This window comes from Culex pipiens, chromosome 2 (genome assembly GCF_016801865.2).
Source record: "Culex pipiens pallens isolate TS chromosome 2, TS_CPP_V2, whole genome shotgun sequence".
Lineage (NCBI taxonomy): Eukaryota > Metazoa > Arthropoda > Insecta > Diptera > Culicidae > Culex > Culex pipiens.
Window position 1 is genome coordinate 61,796,773 of NC_068938.1, and position 18,142 is coordinate 61,814,914.

General features: G+C 35.2%; 1 protein-coding gene across 2 annotated transcripts in view; it reads right to left on the reverse strand.

Moving 5' to 3' along the window:
* The window catches only part of LOC120426841 (developmental protein eyes absent), a 54,714-nt gene extending 37,453 nt beyond the window's left edge, over positions 1 to 17,261 (reverse strand). Inside the window, exons 1-2 of one of the 2 annotated variants that reach the window (XM_039591629.2) lie at positions 16,436 to 17,261; positions 707 to 2,078 (exon numbers count right to left, since the gene is read on the reverse strand). In XM_039591629.2, coding sequence (XP_039447563.1) covers positions 707 to 787 — 81 coding nt within the window. In that variant the 5' untranslated portion in view covers positions 788 to 2,078; positions 16,436 to 17,261. The remainder of the gene's footprint in view (positions 1 to 706; positions 2,079 to 16,435) is intronic. The other variant, XM_039591630.2, reaches the window with a different exon arrangement.
* Between the last annotated feature and the right edge of the window lie 881 nt (positions 17,262 to 18,142).

The window sequence follows — 18,142 nt, forward strand, 5'->3', positions numbered from 1 at the left end:
AGGCTAGTACAGATTTTATATACCTAAGTAATCATAATCACACCTAAAGGAAGTTTATTTCAACAAGTTAATTCAAGCTAAAGCAATGCAATTAACAATAAAAAATAAGGTAACTCTATTAAAAGTTTTGGTGAAACTTATGCATTTTTAATTACAGTCCAGACTCGATTATCCCAAGCCTCGATTATCTGAAGTTTCGATTATTCAAAGGTTTGAATGGGACTTCGGATAATCAAATCATGAATAAATAAACAAATTCGTATTTTTTTTTTGTACTTTCTAACTTTTAACATCAAATTCGAGTTCTGCGACCCCATTTAAGACCAATTTGAATGGTTGATGGCCTATCAGACTAAAAAATGCATGTTTTCGCCATCTTGGAATTAAAAATTCAGAATTATTTACTTTAGCGTCATTTATGGGTCATACTCAAGCTCGACAATCAAAAATACTAAAACTTTTTTTTTGAAATTCGATTATCCAAAAGAATTTTTTTCAAAGGCCTTCAAATTATCGAGTCTGGACTGTATTAGAAAAAACATGTGGATAAACATACCATACTTCTCATTATAATTTTAATTGAAAAAAAAATCTAAAAATCTCAACAGTTCATCTCAATTAGTTTTAAGAAACAAATAAACAAAGTTTGTTAAATATCATAATGAGTGAATTTTAGTCACCAACAATAAAAACATTTCAAAATTACCTTTGGTTCAATCTCTATCATCTTATCAATGATGGAGATCCGAGGGGCCGATATGTAACTGCAAGGCATTAATGTCACCATTTCATACGCTTTCTCTCACATCAAGAGCGTTGTAAACTTGTTCTGACACTCTCGCTGTCACTGTGACTTTTTGTTACCTTCCTCAAGCAGTTTAAACTTTCACCTCACCAAAATCGATTCCGCGTCAAACACAAACAATTACTCACGACTTTTTTTTTCTCACTCTCTCTGTCGCGATTATTTCGCTTGATTTTCGCAATAAAAAATACTTCGGTTGATGATATATCATTCAAGATTTATGATCGCACGGTGAAATTCTCACACGTTCACAACTCGCGCGCGACGGTAGTTTTCGAGGTTAGGTTTGAGGAACTTTCAGGTTGTCACGCTGACAATCGCCGTCGCTGATGTGATCTGTCGTCGTTGTTGGTGTTCAGCGCGTGTGCGTCAATTTATTAATCGCGAAAACATTTTACATCGTAATTAATTACGTTCGTCTGCACGCTGCCGTCGGGTGTTGATCATTTTTATTAATTCCAGCATTTATTTGCGTCGAGTCCAGCTCGGATGACCAACTGGTTTGAGTTTTTTTTTATTTTATTTTGCTTTTCCGGCGAATGAAAATAGGTTACGGCACTTTTCACCGACACTGTTAATTGCTGCTTAATTGTGCTATTTATTTTTGCGCACACAAATTCTCAGTATACAATTGGTAATATCCTGTCCACCGCTCACAGATACGTTTTTACATCGCCAACGAGGTGTGTGTGTTTGTGTATCACTTTCGCACTTGAAGCGAATTAATTTCAACGCTCTTGAATTTATTTCAACAGTTTTAATTAGTTTCCTCTTTTTTCACGTTTCATCTGCGATCAACCGTGCGTCTCCTTTCACCACTACGGTGATGCCGAACTCGCACACTCACACAGTGATGGCGCCGCTGCCAAAATTACCCCACGGTAAGGGGCGGAGCCAGGAGGTGCGAAATTAATTACCCGTCGGATTAATTGTAATTATTAGTTTTTTATTGCGCAGCATTAATGCTTAAAGCTTCGTGCCGCTTTATTTCAGTGCAATTTCCACGAAATGCCCTCCGTTATCAACGCCCGGCGGCGGTGTTGGTTTTCCTTTGTTAAATAACACTGCACTGCACTTTTGTTGTTTGCACACTATCACGCACACGCACAACAATGTCACACACTTCCACGCCCTTTGTCTGATAGGAGCTTTTCGCGAAGAGGCACGTTTCAAGTACGCGCGCGCGCGAGCTTCTTATCGGAGCTTTCTTCGTGCTGCCTTCTTCTTCTTTTCTGGTTGCACTCTCTTCCTCGATCGGCCCTCTTCTTTCGGTCTGTGGAGTAAGGGAAAGAAGAAGAAGGGCAAAAAGTCAGAGAAAGTTTTGGGAAGAGTTTGTTCAAAATGTGATGGAAGTGGTGAAATGTGATGTGATGTGGTGAAGTTGTTTAACATTAAAGATATTTTTTAGAATAATTTAATGAGAATTTTTTTTTTGAAAGGGTCCTAAACATTTTTGTTTTTTATATGTTTATAGAACTTATTCAATAAAATTCTAGAATTTTAAATAATGCGTTCTCGAAAAAATACTGATGAAATTTCTAATATCAAAACTGGGATTGAATAGAGATTATTTTTAAAACATTTAATGAAACTAATGAAACAATTTTCAAATTTTAACAACTCTTTATTTTGTCTTTATTTTGATAACAACGAATTGATGTGTACGCAAATGATCGAATTCCGTCATTAGGGGTGACATTGGGACTGGCGGTGGGATTGGGACTTACAAGTTTCAGCAATTTTGTAATCAAATTATTAAGTTTTGGATAAGCAACTGTTTTAAAGGCGAAAAATGCGAATGTAATGACAGAAATTATTGACACTGGTCGTATGATCAAATTATCGAATGCAAACAAAATCACAAAGGACGATTCCGGAAATCGTGAATTGTTGTAGATTAAATTCTTCATACTCATGAAGAAATTCCTTCGTGGTTCTCAAATTCATGAACAACAATTCACGGTTTCGGGAGATGATTTTTTCTGTGTAACATTTTTTATGAAAACGAAACTGCAGTCATGTATTCTGTTACAAATTATTGAAAATTGAATAAATTAAATTCGAGATTTTTTGCTAGTTAAAATATATCTGTTTTAATTTTAAAAATATTCTGGATGAATTTTTATAATTCCTTAGTACTCAGTTACCCAAAACACTATTATCAAGTCATCAAATAATTGAATCATGGAATAAGAAGTATTTTTAATTTTCATATTTTTGAAGCAAATTTCTAGTTGAGATACTTCAAATTAATATAAATCAAATGAGCAATTCTCTACCAAAACCGAAAATGGATTTTATTTGTATTTTTTTATTTGGCTCAAACTTTGTGGGGGCCTTCCCTATGACCGAATAAGCTATTTTGTGTCATTGGATCACCCAAACAAGTCTCCATACAATTTTGGCAGCTGTCCATACAAAAATGGTATGTAAATATTCAAACAGCTGTAACTTTTGAGTGAATTTTCTGATCAATTTGATGTCTTCGGCAAAGTTGTAGGTATTGTTGAGGACTTTTGAGAAAAAATAGGTAAACCGAAAAAAAAATTGCAGATTTTTTTATCAACTTTTTCTGCACTAAAACTCAATTTCCCAAAATAAGTATTTTTTGATTTTCAAATTTTTTTGATATGTTTTAGGGGACAAAAATCCGCAACTTTTGAGCCATAGAGAAACATGGTCAAAAAATCTGCCGCCGAGTTATGAATTTTTCAAAAAATAGTGATTTTTGGAAAAAATCGAAGTTTCATGCAAAAACAAGTTTGACATTATTTTTTAATGCAAAATTGAATTTGCAATCGAAAAGTACTTTACAGATTTTTTGATAAAGGGCTCCGTTTTCAAGATATTGCCACCGAAAGTTTGATTTTAGCGAAATATTTGCAGTTTTTCAATTTTTAAAAATAGTGACCATGAGTGACCATTTCTAAAAATATTTTTTTTGAAAAGTTCAGAAAATTTTCTATAAAATTGTCTAAGAGACATTGAAGATTGGACCTCTGGTTGCTGAGATACAGCGGCTTAAACAATAAGATACACGAAAATTGAAGTTTTTTAATAGCTTCCCTGCACCGTGCGGTACACGCGGTTCACTTGTACCTCGGGTTTGCTTTGCGCCTGCTTTGTTCGGTTTACACCCGTACCCGACTCATACGAACCGAGGGTATTTTGGTTCATCGTACCAGCGCACCACGACACTCTCGGTTCGCCGCGTCGGTTTTGTGTCTGGCACTCACCCATGGCATGAACCCGGTATATGAGCCAAGGTGCTTCACTCGTTACGAGCCGAGGTACGTGCCGTGGTACGCGCTGGCGGTACAAAACGGGTTCAATACCACGACACGTACCACGGCACGCTGGGTTCATGCCATGGGTGAGTGCCAGACACAAAACCGATGGGTCGAGCCGAGAGTGTCGTGGTGCGCTGGTACGATGTACCAAGATACCAATACACAAATGGGTTCAGGCACGTACCGAAGCTAGAAAACCAAACCCGCGGTGTGCGTTGGCACTGGCGCATGGGAAGCTTGCTTAATATCACCAAAAAACACACCATTTTCTAATTACGATATCGCAGCAATTAATGGTCCGATTTTCAATGTTAATACATGAAACATTCGTGAAATTTTCCGATCTTTTCGAAAAAAATATTTTGAATATTATGCCCATTTAAAATGCTGAAACACGTTGAAATAAAACATTGCCGAACTCTCGAATGATCATCAATTTGTAAATGATCCAATCGAAATCAATAAAATCCGTGTTTTTTTTTAATTATTTTTTTTGTATTTTTAATTAACTTTAAGCTTTTTCAAGGGCTTTTCCTTTGACCATTTATAATTTTACATTTTTATACACAAAAAATGATCTGTCCAAAAATATTATTTTAGAAAAAAAATTAAATAGCTTGAGATGTCGAATAAGGTAATTTTGAAATGTAAGTCTTGAGATTAAAATGTTCAAATATTTTTATGGGTAAGACCAGAAAATTTTGCGTATTTTTTATCTTTTGACACTGAAAGTTGGATTAATAGTTGCTGAACTTTTCAAAACTAACTTAGGTTTGATTTACCACGAAAACGAAGCACTTAGGGGTCGTGCATAAACCACGTGGTCTCCTTAGGGGGGGGGGGAGGGGGTCCGAAATCCGACCGAAAAAAACCATGAAAAGCCATGGGGGGAGGGGGGGGGGGGTCGACGGCTGACCACGTGGCCTTTAAAAAAAAAAATCTTTTCTTAAAAAAAAAAGAAAACGCGCTTTGAATTTACTTTTATGCATACATTTTTTGTTACAATTCAAAACCATACAATTATTGTGTTTAAAATTATTACTTATATTTCAATGTCTTAATATTTTCCAATTCAATATTGAATTATATATTTCGGCAGATTCATATCAATACTTTGAGCCTGTTATTGAATGTACACTTTTTAATACTCATGTAACTACGTCTTGCAAAAGTTTAAAAGCTGTTAAAAAATAAAGTGACAGTATCCAAAGTTAATATAGCCTAAAAAATGCGTACCAAAATGCAAACACAATTTCATTTTTTTTGTTGATGGTATCAAGTAGCTAAAAATGTGCTTGCAAATTTGCATTGAAAGTAGATGTAGTCTTCGATAGTTCTATTTTGGAAGAACTTAAAAAATAAATATTGCTGACAATTTTATAAGATTTTCGTAACAAGGCAAAAAACTAAATATGTATTATAAATGAAGTGTCTAAAAATGATCCTCTGCGAAATTTTTTTTTTTTTTTAAATCTCAGATCTTAGCTAATCACCGTAGTTGGTCCTATAAGTGATTGAAGAATCTTAATCGAAAGATTTCCTTTTGGCACTTAAAACAAACTCAAGATATCTTGTATCTCCTCTCTCATGCAATATTTTTTTAAGTACAAAGAAACTAAAAACCCCAATTTCAGGATTATCGCGCAAAATTTCAGTTTCACTACCTCATTTGCAAGTGAAACGTCTAACATTGAAAAATAACCAGTAACGAAAAAACGAACGATACATACTTTAAGATTCACCAACAAATTTGATGAATATTTTGGTCTAAAATATATTCCTTATTTCATGGGTTACACAATTCGGATTGTTATATTACATAACATTTCATAAAATACACGTTTACTATCCATCGTCAAAGTTGTAGGTATTTTTTTTTAGTTTTTTTTATGTTAATAGGGACCATCTCTTGAGCCAAAGAGAAACATGGGCAAACATTTTAGATTTTTAGAGAAAAAAAACGAGCTTCAAGCAAACATTGTTTTTGTTTCTCAATTAATATAAAGATTAAAAAAAATAGGGGCCAAAGGTGCCCTTTCCTGAAAATATTAGTTTTTCTTTAAGCTGAGAAAATATACTTTACCCTCAACTTCATATTTGAGATAAAACCACTCAAATATATAGACACATTAAAATAATTTCAGTTTAATTAAGAGTCACTTAATTTTTAAATGCCGATATCAATTTGTGAAATACATTTCAATACAATGCCGTTAAAGATCAACATAAATAAAACTCCTTAAAAAAGATGGAACGGTATTTTCAACTCGCTGGTTCTCGGGCATAACTCAACCAACCGGGACATTTTTTTTGAGTGAATTATAAGGATGTCTAGATGATAATAAAACTTTGCAGAACTCGATTTGATCAAATCTGTAATTTATGCGATCAAAACGTCGTTCCAACTTTTGTTTGCTCTAGTAAAAAAAAATCGCCCGAAAATCCGCGGAGACAAGCCCGAAAACCTGTGAGTTGAAGTTACCTTTCCAACGTTTTAGGGAGGCTTTGGCATCCGTGTATATTGGACATGCGTTGGGCGTCCCAGTATTAATAATTTCAAAGATATTGAAAAGATTGAAAAATTAACTTATTCATTTTTTTTTGTATTTATTTTGAAGTAATATCTCAGCAACCAAAAGTTGGATCAAAAATCTTAAATCGTAGATAATTGCTTATTTAAACAACTGAAAAAAAAATTTAAAATAAATTCAAAATTTTAGCTCAATCTTTTTTAAATTTATCAAAACACGTAGTCGATAGCAAAATCAATTTAAAGTAAGAGTAAGACTTAAACAATTTGGATGTCCATGACTAAAAGAATGATTTTTAGCGCGTTGTCTACAACTTTTCCAAAGACACGAAATCGATTTTCGAGCAATTCTATACAAAATCTAAAATTCTTTGTGTAAATATGGGTATTCGGCGCCGTCGCTCCGTGCCATACTTTCATACACTTAGGAGCCCAGGGCGGCGAAGTCCTTGTAGATAAAAAGGAAGGCACTAGTGGTTGGTACTAGCAATGGTGGCCGACAGCTATAAAGTCAACTTCGTTTTTCGTCTATACAAAATCGGTCTTTATTCTTAAATTTTTATTTTTGATTTTTTTAATCCGTCTGAAACCTTTTTTGGTGCCCAAGCCATTTTGCACCATTAGTTTGTCCATATAGTTTTCCATACAAATTTGGCAGCAATGAAAATTAAAAAATCTGTATCTTTTGAAGAAATTTTTGGTCGATTTGGTGTCTTCGGCAAAGTTGTAGGTATGGATAAGGACTACACTGAAAAAAATTATAAATGGTAATTTACTTTGCTGTTTTTTAATTTCACTTTTTGTCACTAAAACATGATTTGCAAAAAAACACTATTTTTATTTTTTTTTATTTTGCCAACTTTTCAGAAATTTCCAGAACGGGCAAAAAATCGTTGTTTGAGTTATGAATTTTTGAATCAATACTGATTAAAAAAAATCGGAATATTGACCGCAACATAATTTCAATTTTATTTTTCGATGTAAAATCGAATTTGCAATCTAAAAGTACATTAGTGAAATTTTCATAAAGTGCACCGTTTTCAATTTATAGCTATTTTTAGGTAACTTTTTTTAAAAATAGTTGCAGTTATTAATTTAAATTAATTTTGAAAAAAAAAATATTTTTGAAATGCTGAGAAAATTCTTTGTTGCTTTGTTGCTGAGATATTGCCATGCAAAGATTTTAAAACAGAAAACTGGATGTTTACTACCCAAACAACCCATAATTTTCTTATGTCGATATCTCAGCAACTAATGCTGCGATTTTCAATGTTTATAAATAAAACTTTCGTGAAATTTTCCGATCTTTTCGAAATCAATATTTTCAACAAAAAAAATTAAGACTAACATTTCAAAAGGTCGTAATATTGAATGTTTGTCCCTGTCTCTGATTCTTGTATGGAGAAAAAAATTAAACAGCTCGACTTTTTTGGACACACTGAATCATTGGAATCAATCATGCTTAATTAAAAAGAAAAGTTGCTGTAGTTTGGATTTTTATGAATGTTTGGAATAAAATAAATATTAATTAAGCTTTCATAACTAGATATTTTCCTTAAAATAAAATAAAAATATTTTTTTCCTGAAACAAAACATTTCTATTTAATTAATTTCGATTTTAAGAAAATATTTAAAAGCGCATTTAAATTAAATCATGAGTGCTGTTTATATATCAAAATAGCTTTAATTCTTTAAGCATATTTATTCTGGATGCAATTAATTGCACTGCAATTCCATAATTTTGAATACATATGTTTGACTAAGTTGCTTGTTTTGTTGAGAGTATCTTTTACTTTCTGTACCATTTCAATATATTGTTATACTGTTATTATTTACCTTAAACTTTGTGATATCATACTTTTTTTCACACTTTTAAGTGAATTTCTGTTTTGTATATATATATATATATATATATATATATATATATATATATATATATATATATATATATATATATATATATATATATATATATATATACAGCAATTCCCCACGAAAACAGCATGGAAAAAAACAAAAGTGCTCGGATCGGGCTCAAAATTTTTGTGGGAGTTCCCTGGCCGAAATAATTAGACCCGTATTTTTTTGTTTGGCCATTAGGGTGACCTACGCCGTGTTAGGGTGGTCTGAAAAATTGCCATTTTCGTCGATTTTCGCAAAAACCACTTTTTTCGAAAAATCATAACTCCTCGCCATTTCAACCGATTTCAATTGTCTTATACGCAAATGAAAGGTGATAAGTTGGCCTTTCAAAGAAAAATAGTAAGAAGTTTCAAAAATCTAGCCTAACATATGAAAAGGGCGTATGCAACTTTAAAATGCCGTTTTGACGGTGTCTGGACCAAAGAGCCTAAGTTGCGTCTTTTAATTACGAAAATTTTGGTACCCAAACATCTATAGGTCATCGCTGAAATTTTAAAGTTATCGCAGTTTTAGTGAAAAAAGTTGTTTTTTTGCCAATTTCGTCATTCTCCGGTTTTTGCGCGCGGCGCGTCAAAAAACACGGATTTTATTTTCAAAAAATCATACCTCGGAATCCTGTTAATGAACTCCTCCCATTTTTTAGTATGTTATGTAAAAATGTCCGGGGAATCCAATAAAAATATTTCCAGACATAGGCTCTTTGGTCCAGACACCGTCAAAACGGCATTTTAAAGTTTCATACGCCCTTTTCATAAGTTAGGCTAGATTTTTGAAACTTCTTACTATTTTTCTTTGAAAGGCCGACTTATCACCTTTCATTTGCGTATAAGACAATTGAAATCGGTTAAAATGGCGAAGAGTTATGATTTTTCGAAAAAAGTGGTTTTTGCGAAAATCGACGAAAATGGCCATATTTCAGACCACCCTAACACGGCGTAGGTCACCTTAATGGCCAAACAAAAAAATACGGGTCTAATTATTTCGGCCAGGGAACCCCCAGAAAAATTTTGAGCCCGATCCGAGCACTTTTGTTTTTTTCCATGCTGTTTTCGTGGGGAATTGCTGTATATATATATATATATATATATATGATTAAATTGGTTTTAATGGTGTTACAGCACCTACACAAATTAAAATGTTCTCTATTTGACCCAATGTCACCCCCTCTAAAGGGTGTGTTTGAGTTAATTTTAAAACGATTTGCATTTATGAACGGTGTGATTATACTAGCCATATTCTGGGAAAATGTTGGTAAATTCAGGAGCATTCCCCAACATTATTTATTTCGATATAATTTGAAATGTTTTTATTGTGTTAAAATAACAACAGTAATATCGTTTTTTGACCAAAAGTCACCACCACTGACGGTACATCATTTGTGGATAAACATTTTTGAAATCTATACTTATTTTGTTTTTTTAAAAGATTTTTCACCTGGGAGGAAAAAGCCACGTGGCCATATAGGGGGGGGGGGGGGGGTTGGCGTGAAACCACGAAAAACCATGAGGGGGGAGGGGGGGTCAAAAATTCTCCAAAAAAAGACCACGTGGTTTATGCACGACCCCTTATTAATATTTTTGTAAAATACTTTTTGATTCCAAATTCAATGTTGCATCTGAACATAAAATAATTTTCAATTCAATTCAATTCAATTGGTGTTTATTAGAATTTAACAGTTCTGCTCCAGGATGTTACATTTGCAATTCAGAGATTTGGAGAACCTTTCAACTGAGATCAATTCATTAGCCTTTACAGGGAGGGTACATGTTTCTAAGTTTAGATGTTGCTAGCTGCATGCTCTTTTAGGGAAAATAAATTTTGAGAAAAAACCCTAGATCTATGAAAATAATTTTTAAAAAATATTTTTCAAAGTATAAATATGGGTTTTAAAATTGATTAAATCAGTATACTTGATGTTTTGAACTCTTGACACGAACTTCGATTTGTAACTTGTTTCCAAAGTGACATACAAGCTCAAAACAATCTAATTTCGTCACTTGCACTGGAATCGCTCACGTACTTGCGTGCCGGATAAAACCTTACTATGTGCGTACACTGCCAAGCCCCGGTGAATGGCTCGCACAATCTCCAATTACAACGAGGACGACGTGCCTTTTGAAATGTGAACCGTAAAATTTCGCTAGAAATGGTTTCAAATTTTTGCTCTTTTCCAACTCTACGGTCTGCTGCTGCTGCTGGGAGACATTCCGGCTCATTGCAATCCGTCGGATCCCTCGAGATGAGCAAAGATCGATACGAGCTTTGACCATTGATTGATCCCGAGAAAAGAAGCGAACTGGTAAAAGGCCTCCTTTGTGGGCACATCCGGCGGTTCTATCAGGTTTGGCCTGGTTTTTGATCAGCTGGGATTTTCTGAACGCTCCCAAGAAAGACAGATTTGCTGCAGTTATCAGTTGCTCCGAATCAATTTTGGGAAAGGTAGCTCTCAGGTAGTGCAGTCGGTACACAGAAGAATTGATTCATGAAAAAGGATTTCCGCCTAAACTGGATTTTGCTCTGTGTAGGCACAGTGAAAGCAGCTCAAAGGGAAGGATTAAAGCGAGATTAAAGCTTGGAACAATATTTGTAAATATGTACGTTCGGGGTGAGCTACTTTCCAATGGAATTAAAATCCTGCCCCGGTAAAACCAACAGAAACAGAGTGTAGAAAATTTGCATAACAGGCGCCAGTACTGCGGGTCAAAACTCGATTTGGGGCGTAAATATGGAAATTTGTAGGCAAACTGCTCGCGATGTTCGACATGGAATCCGTGGGCCGTGAACTAGGTGGCAAACAGCAAATCATCGAGGACGGCTACGTGGGAGTTCCGGGGAGAGCGCCGCAGCCAAAAACCAGAACCAGCCGGAGTTATTTACGGCCGTCGAGTTCGATGGTGACGGATGAGATAAATTTTACCATTATTTCGGTGCTGGACCACGTCAACTTTTTTGTGACCAGTACTGATCGTGGTTTTTAAAGCTGAACCGAACTAATGCATCAGCTAAGAAATCGGGAAAGGGGCGTATTCCAGATGTTTCGAACCAGTTTTACTTTATTTTGTGTGTACCAGATGTCTTCAACAACTTTTGTCTTAATCTACTTTATTTATGTACGTTTAAAAATCTCAAAAAATATATTTCTTGAACCATTCTTGATTGTTACAACATCTTCCAAACCATCTTCAAAGTTTGCCAAAAAATAAATCAACTGCACAATGCGAATCTGTCAGTGCCCAAATTAATAATCCCAACCCGGCGATGACGGTCCCACAGCCCATTCATCGCCCCCAAACCATCGAATTCCCGCGAAGAACCTGCGCGTGACGGATGATCCGGCCCCAGGCACGCTCGCGACGACGACGGCGATGAGTAATTGGCCGTGGCCGTCTTATCTTGATTCCGTCGACATTGTCCTCCACCGCGAATTAATAACGCTTCCTCTTCCTCTTTCCCTGCTCCGAAATGATGCTAATCAGCTGGAAATCAATTATTTGATGATAATTTTCATCAACAGGTTCCAATTTGTCTCCCCCTGGGGAGAGAGATAGAGAGCGAACCTCGCCGGGACAGATTCCGGCCAAGGCAGAGAAATACACGATGATAAAACCTGTCCAACCATATGATCATTAAGAGGTTCTACATCAGGCCAACATCTACAAGAGTAAGCTGGTCGTAAACCGTCGTCAAACCAGCAGGGAAGTAGGGTGGTACCAGGAACCTTCAAACTAATTTTGACAGATTAAGATCCAACCACTCCAGAACCACCCTAACCGTTTTCAAAGCAAAGGGACGCAGCAAATCAAAGGCCGATTCTCCTAGTCCCGCGCGCAGCAGACCTTTTGGAGGCCACGCTTGGCTGGAACTCGTCGGTCGATTGGTTTAGCGGCGACATATAGGACAAATCTTCGAAGCGCAGACCGTCGGCGGCCGCGACCAAGAACCGGACCGGAGATTCAGGTTCGACGGCGCGACGGTAGGTAAGCTCATCAAAGTGAGATCAAGGTACGGGCGGCGTGTGTAGTTATTACGAGCCAGGACCTGATCGCGTAAAGATGACAGCGAGCCGTTCAGCGTAAAAGTGGCGGTCCAGCTCCGGAGAGATCTCGGGGCAAACATTGGCTTACGGTGATTAGTGGTGGAGAAAGGTCGATTGTTTGGTTTTGATTTGTTGGTTTAGGGAGGATTGAGAGAGCATGTGGACAAATTGGGAATGCGTTGTGGAGTGTGGAAAGTAATCTGTTAAGCTTTGTTTAAAAGTACTCTAGTTGAAAAATTTCAATAATGCATAATATTATAATCACTTTAATTTATTCACCTTAATACTAAATATTATCAGAGCAAAACAAATGGAAAGGTAGTGCAAAAAGTTAAATGTAATTTGAATTTCGAAAATTCGATTTTTTCAATTAATTGCTATTACTTTTCGGTTTTCTCTAAATCCAGTAAATATTTAAAAACTCAATATTCTGTTTTATGAATTTCATACAAATTGTTTAACCTTTTCGACAAACTTCTACTTGTTTGTTCGTAAATACTTAGGAGGAATATTTATTCTCCATCACAATGTACTGCATAAATGAGCTAAAAAATGAAAATATTCAATGATAAGAATAGAAAAGTCCATCACAAATTTTCCTTCGACTTCAACTAAAAACAAATAGACATTAATTAATCAAACCCTTCAAGAAATCGGCATCCAAATATTATTTGAAAACAACAAGCAACAACATATTTATCTGAGATTTTAAAAAATAATAATAACACTTCCTGATTTGTTGACTGAGAATCAAAATTTCCAAATATTTAGGCTGAAAACAATTTTAGTTAAAGTTTCTGTCCCACGGCTCTGGTCGAGGTCGATAGTGAGCAAAAATTAACTTAATTTCAAATTTCGACCCTGATTTCCGAAAAATCGAAACAAAAAGTATCACAAAATGCTTCATTGACACACCCAACCGGCGGTCGCATGATTGTGATGCATGGCGGCATGAAAGTATATCAGAATCTGCATGAAATCTGTCCTCATGCATTTTTTGCGATATAGGGGTATGACATTTTTGCCCGTTACCGACAATTATCGACATTACCGACGGCTGATTGATTGTATTGCAGAAAAAAAATCTTAACAGAACGAGGATTGAACCATCAACTTCTAGGTTGCTGATCCGACACGCTACCACCGCGCCATGGACGCTTGATGAATTGTGAGGGACAGAGCGCGAACATATTGTTCTCTCTGGAGTGTTGCGCGGGGACGCGCCAGCATTCTATGTGTTGGTGAGAACTGCAGATCGCTGACATGTTTACACGCGGGCAAAATTGAGCTATGAGCTTGCTGCAAAAACTGTTATAAAATGTAACATTTTCTGTAGCAAATCCACTGCTGCAGATTTTGAGCTATATATTTCCTTTGGGTGCAATTTGCAAAACATCGATAAATTTTTGAAAATATCTCTATTCCTGAACTTTTTCTTTTTTTAACAGCTTTCTGGTTACAAATTTTGCTAACAGATTGAATAGTCTGTATTTGATTGAAAATGGATACACAAGTGTTATACAATGTAATCTCAATAGTATACAATCGTTTTTTAAAGTTTTTTTTATTTTTCAATGAAAATCTCAGTTCAATAATTTTCTTGAAGCTTTTTTTGGAAAGAAAAATTGGAAGGGGGAAAAACTTGAAATAAAATTTGCAGTGGATTAAAGTTTCTGAAAACATATTCGTGACTTATAAGAAATGAAAAAAAGCACAAAAAATATTAAAAACGCTTAATAATGGTTCCAGAGAATTTCTGTAATTATTATTTTTTTCATTTGGTATAAAACATATTCTGAAATCTACAAGTAGTTTATAAGTTTATTTTTGCCCTATTTTAATTTTTTTAAAGGGAGTGGAAAAAACATTAAACAATATTCTATTAAACTATTAGCAGAAAACCGGGTTTATTTTTTTTGCATTTCAAACAGTTTATGATACTTCTTGGAATCTTTGTTTTATTTTTTGCTTTAAAAAATAAATTTTACCCTCCTCCTCGAACTTGAAAACACAAGGACTTAAAAAACATTAAAAAAATGAAATCTTTGTTGTTTTCATTTTTTTATCAACAATGAAGAAAATAGCATTTGATTTTTGTTAAAGAACAGTGTAATTAAATTATTACTTTAGACTGACATCTGCAATTTAAAATCGAACTCCTGAACTGAATTTGTGAATTTACTACTGTTCGAAATTTAACCCACTAAGACTAAGACACCTTAAGACGGGTTTCGATCTTATAATTGGTTTTGAATTAATCTTAAGCTTTCAACAAGCATTGGAAAGGATGACTCTTAAAACTTTAGCAAATTTTGGTATTAAAGGTTTCGCTTATTTCATGTGACTTTGCCATTGTTTAAATTGTTGCATCATTCAAAGTAAGTATTGTAAGAACAAGCAACAATTGAATAAGCGAAAAAATTAAAAAAAAAACACTGAATAGGCAAAACATATTGATTAAAATTTGTAGAACAAGTCTAATCCAACCAAAAAAACAAGAACTAAACATGAGAAATGTATATAAAAAGTATTCAAAATCAACAGAGAACAAAATAACACCAGAAATATACTTTTTTTCGTTGACAAAAGTTGCTCAAAATAATCTCCTGAACAAGAAAAAAAGGACAGGTTAACCGATGTTGGATAAACTTCACATGATTTTACAGATTTAACTGGCCTGAATTCAACCGATTATTCGCTGGCTTCAGCATGAAATAATAAGTGTGTTGCTAATTTAAAATTACTTTTGTTTGAGATAAAAGGATGTTTTACCAGACAAAAATCAATAAACTTTGGATTAAAAAATTCATGATATATATCATATAAAAATTACCTTTTAAAATAAAATAAAAGTGGAAATGCAGTGAAACAACATAAATACTTAAAAATTTCCCTTAAAAATAAAAATTTTGAGCGATGACAAAAGTATAAATATTAAACGAGAAAAACGTTTTCCCCCGTAATAAACTGTTATTTCAAAATGGGATTCCAAACTAGAGCCTAGATAAATGCGTATTATGATAACATGTTTTATAAATGACGACATTTTAAAATAGATCTTTCAGAAAATTAATTTGATTCACGTGTTTAAGTTTCTCTTACACGTTTGCTTATTCCGAAAAACTGTCTCAAAAGTTTTTTTTTGCAAACTAGAGCATGTTAAATGTTCTGCAACTCAAAAGCTTGCAAAACATTTTTTTCTGACGTTTGCATTAAATTAAGTCTATCCAATTTGTAGTCTTCTTTCTAATAAGATCATATGATAAATAATAATTGTAAAAATTTCAAACAACTTGATTTGAGATCAATTTGGATCGGTCATGTTGTAGTATGAAAGAGGGCTATTCAATTTTGATTTTGTTTAAATCAGAAAAAGTTTGTGGACAGAACAGCAAAAGTTAGCAATTTGAAGTTGTTTACTAGTTATGTCTCCTTTATTGAACTTTGCAATAATGATGTGGATGTTAACGCACTCGAATTCTATCTAGATACTGAAGTATGTAATTAGGTTTTACTCTCAAAACCTAACAAATAAATATTTTAGGGAAAAAAGGTTATCTTGTTAAAATGAAATCAATAGTGAGTCTTTTAATCCAGGTATGCTTCCGAAGTTATTCGTGAAAATGAAAAGTATCTTGAATCAATTCATGATTATGTTTTATCATGAATGAAACTGATTATGTAAGAAACAGATTTCGTGAAATATTTTGTTTTTCAAAAGAGATATTTTATTATTAGTTGTTGAGACAATAATAATAAACTTAATTTTTTAACAAATAGATTAAATTTTGATGAAACATGAGAATGACATAGAGGCAGCAATATTGCAGCTTACAAATTAAACAACTCACCGCCGGTTTGTACTCGTCCCAGTGGTCAACGCTCAACCTTAACATCAATACGAATCCATCCAGACGCGGTGGCAGCAGTACAAAACACTATACACAAACAACAAACAGTGCCACTAGTTGTACACTTCCATGCACTATTTGCTGCACGTCCGTCGGCGCTTTGGTCACACACAGGAAAATTCCTCACTGACTGCAAATATTCCACGTTTGTGCAAAGTGCATCAATTAGCGTTGAAGCGACCTAAAACAATTGAACTCGGCCAGGTTTTATCACTACTTAGCGCCACCTTTAAGCTTCTTACACTTGGCGCCTCCTTCAAACGTGTGTGTTTGTGTATTGCACAACGATTCCGCGTAATCCGCGTAGTTTCTTCTTGAACGGTTTTGTTTTTGCGTTTCCACCAAACTTGTTCAAATGGATGAAATTCTTTTGGCACTTTCTTTCTTTTCCTTTGGACGACCCCCCGAGGTATCGATCTAAGGACCAAGCAATGCAAAAAAAAATCCTGTAATTTGAATCTTTTTCTCGCTTCTACGGAGTTTGGAATCTTGGTCCCTTTTGTCCCAACTTTGTCACAGATCAACAGCAACCTCTTTAAAAAAAACTCCTCAGACCTCGTAGATCCTTTCGTGCACTTTTTTGTCTGTTCAGCTCCTTTGATGTCCTTCCTTCTTCCTTTTTACTTTGCGCACATTCGCGATCTTCCGGCGCAGATCTTCGCCGTAGTCCTCGGAACAATGAGAGCGCCCTAACGCTTCGAAATGTGTTGTTGCACGCAAAACGGAACAAAGAAACGGTCCTCTCCTCAGGAGAGACGAACGACAACTAACATGTTGTCGAAGATTTTTTTGCCTCCTTCGTCGTCGTTCCGACCGCTCTCGCACACTCATACACACACTCGTCGATTCTTCCCTCCCTTTCCCAATGTGTGCGAGAAACTCCGTCAGCAGAAGTTTTTCCCGAACTCCGTTCACATTTAAAGCACCGCACGCACACCATGCATCGTTTTGCTCATTTTGTGAACGCTCCACATTGTGTTCTTGTTCACCAACACCAAGCGCCTCCTTCGTTGGGTGAGTTCTGCGCAGCCGAGTTCGCCTCTTCTGTCACCCTCCGGCTCACACTTCCCTCCTCGGGGTGGGTGTCGTCAAGCGAACAAAAGAACAACGCACACACTGAAACAAACTCTCTGAATGCGATCGCGAAAAAAAAAAATGTTGTAAAGTTCAACACTGTTGCACAATTTAGGTTGGTGCAAAGGGTGGTGGGAGGGGGTTGTTGAGCACTTTTTTTTTACTCTTTTGAATTCCCTTTTGGTTGTACCAACCGTATACTTTGAGTTCGTTTTGTGCCCTGCAAGCATAAGCGGAGCATCGGTACAACAATAGAACAGCATGTTAGTGGATGTTGCTCTTTTGAGCAGCGAAATAAAAAGAGAGGCTGTCGAGCAAGCTTGGTGTTGTTGAATGGCGAATTATGTCCGATGGTCTTTTGTGCGGTTGGGTTTTATGCTGTGTAAAGCTCGGATTTTTTTTCGGAATCTTGCATGGGAGAAGACGAATTTTAAATCTCGTTTTTTTAAAGTAATCATCAAAATGCCATTGCGACCTATAGAGTTATCTACGTGCGCATGTATTGCGTATACGTACACGAAAAAGATTGAGGTTAAATTTTGTACCGGCCAGCAAAACAAATGGCGTTCAAGT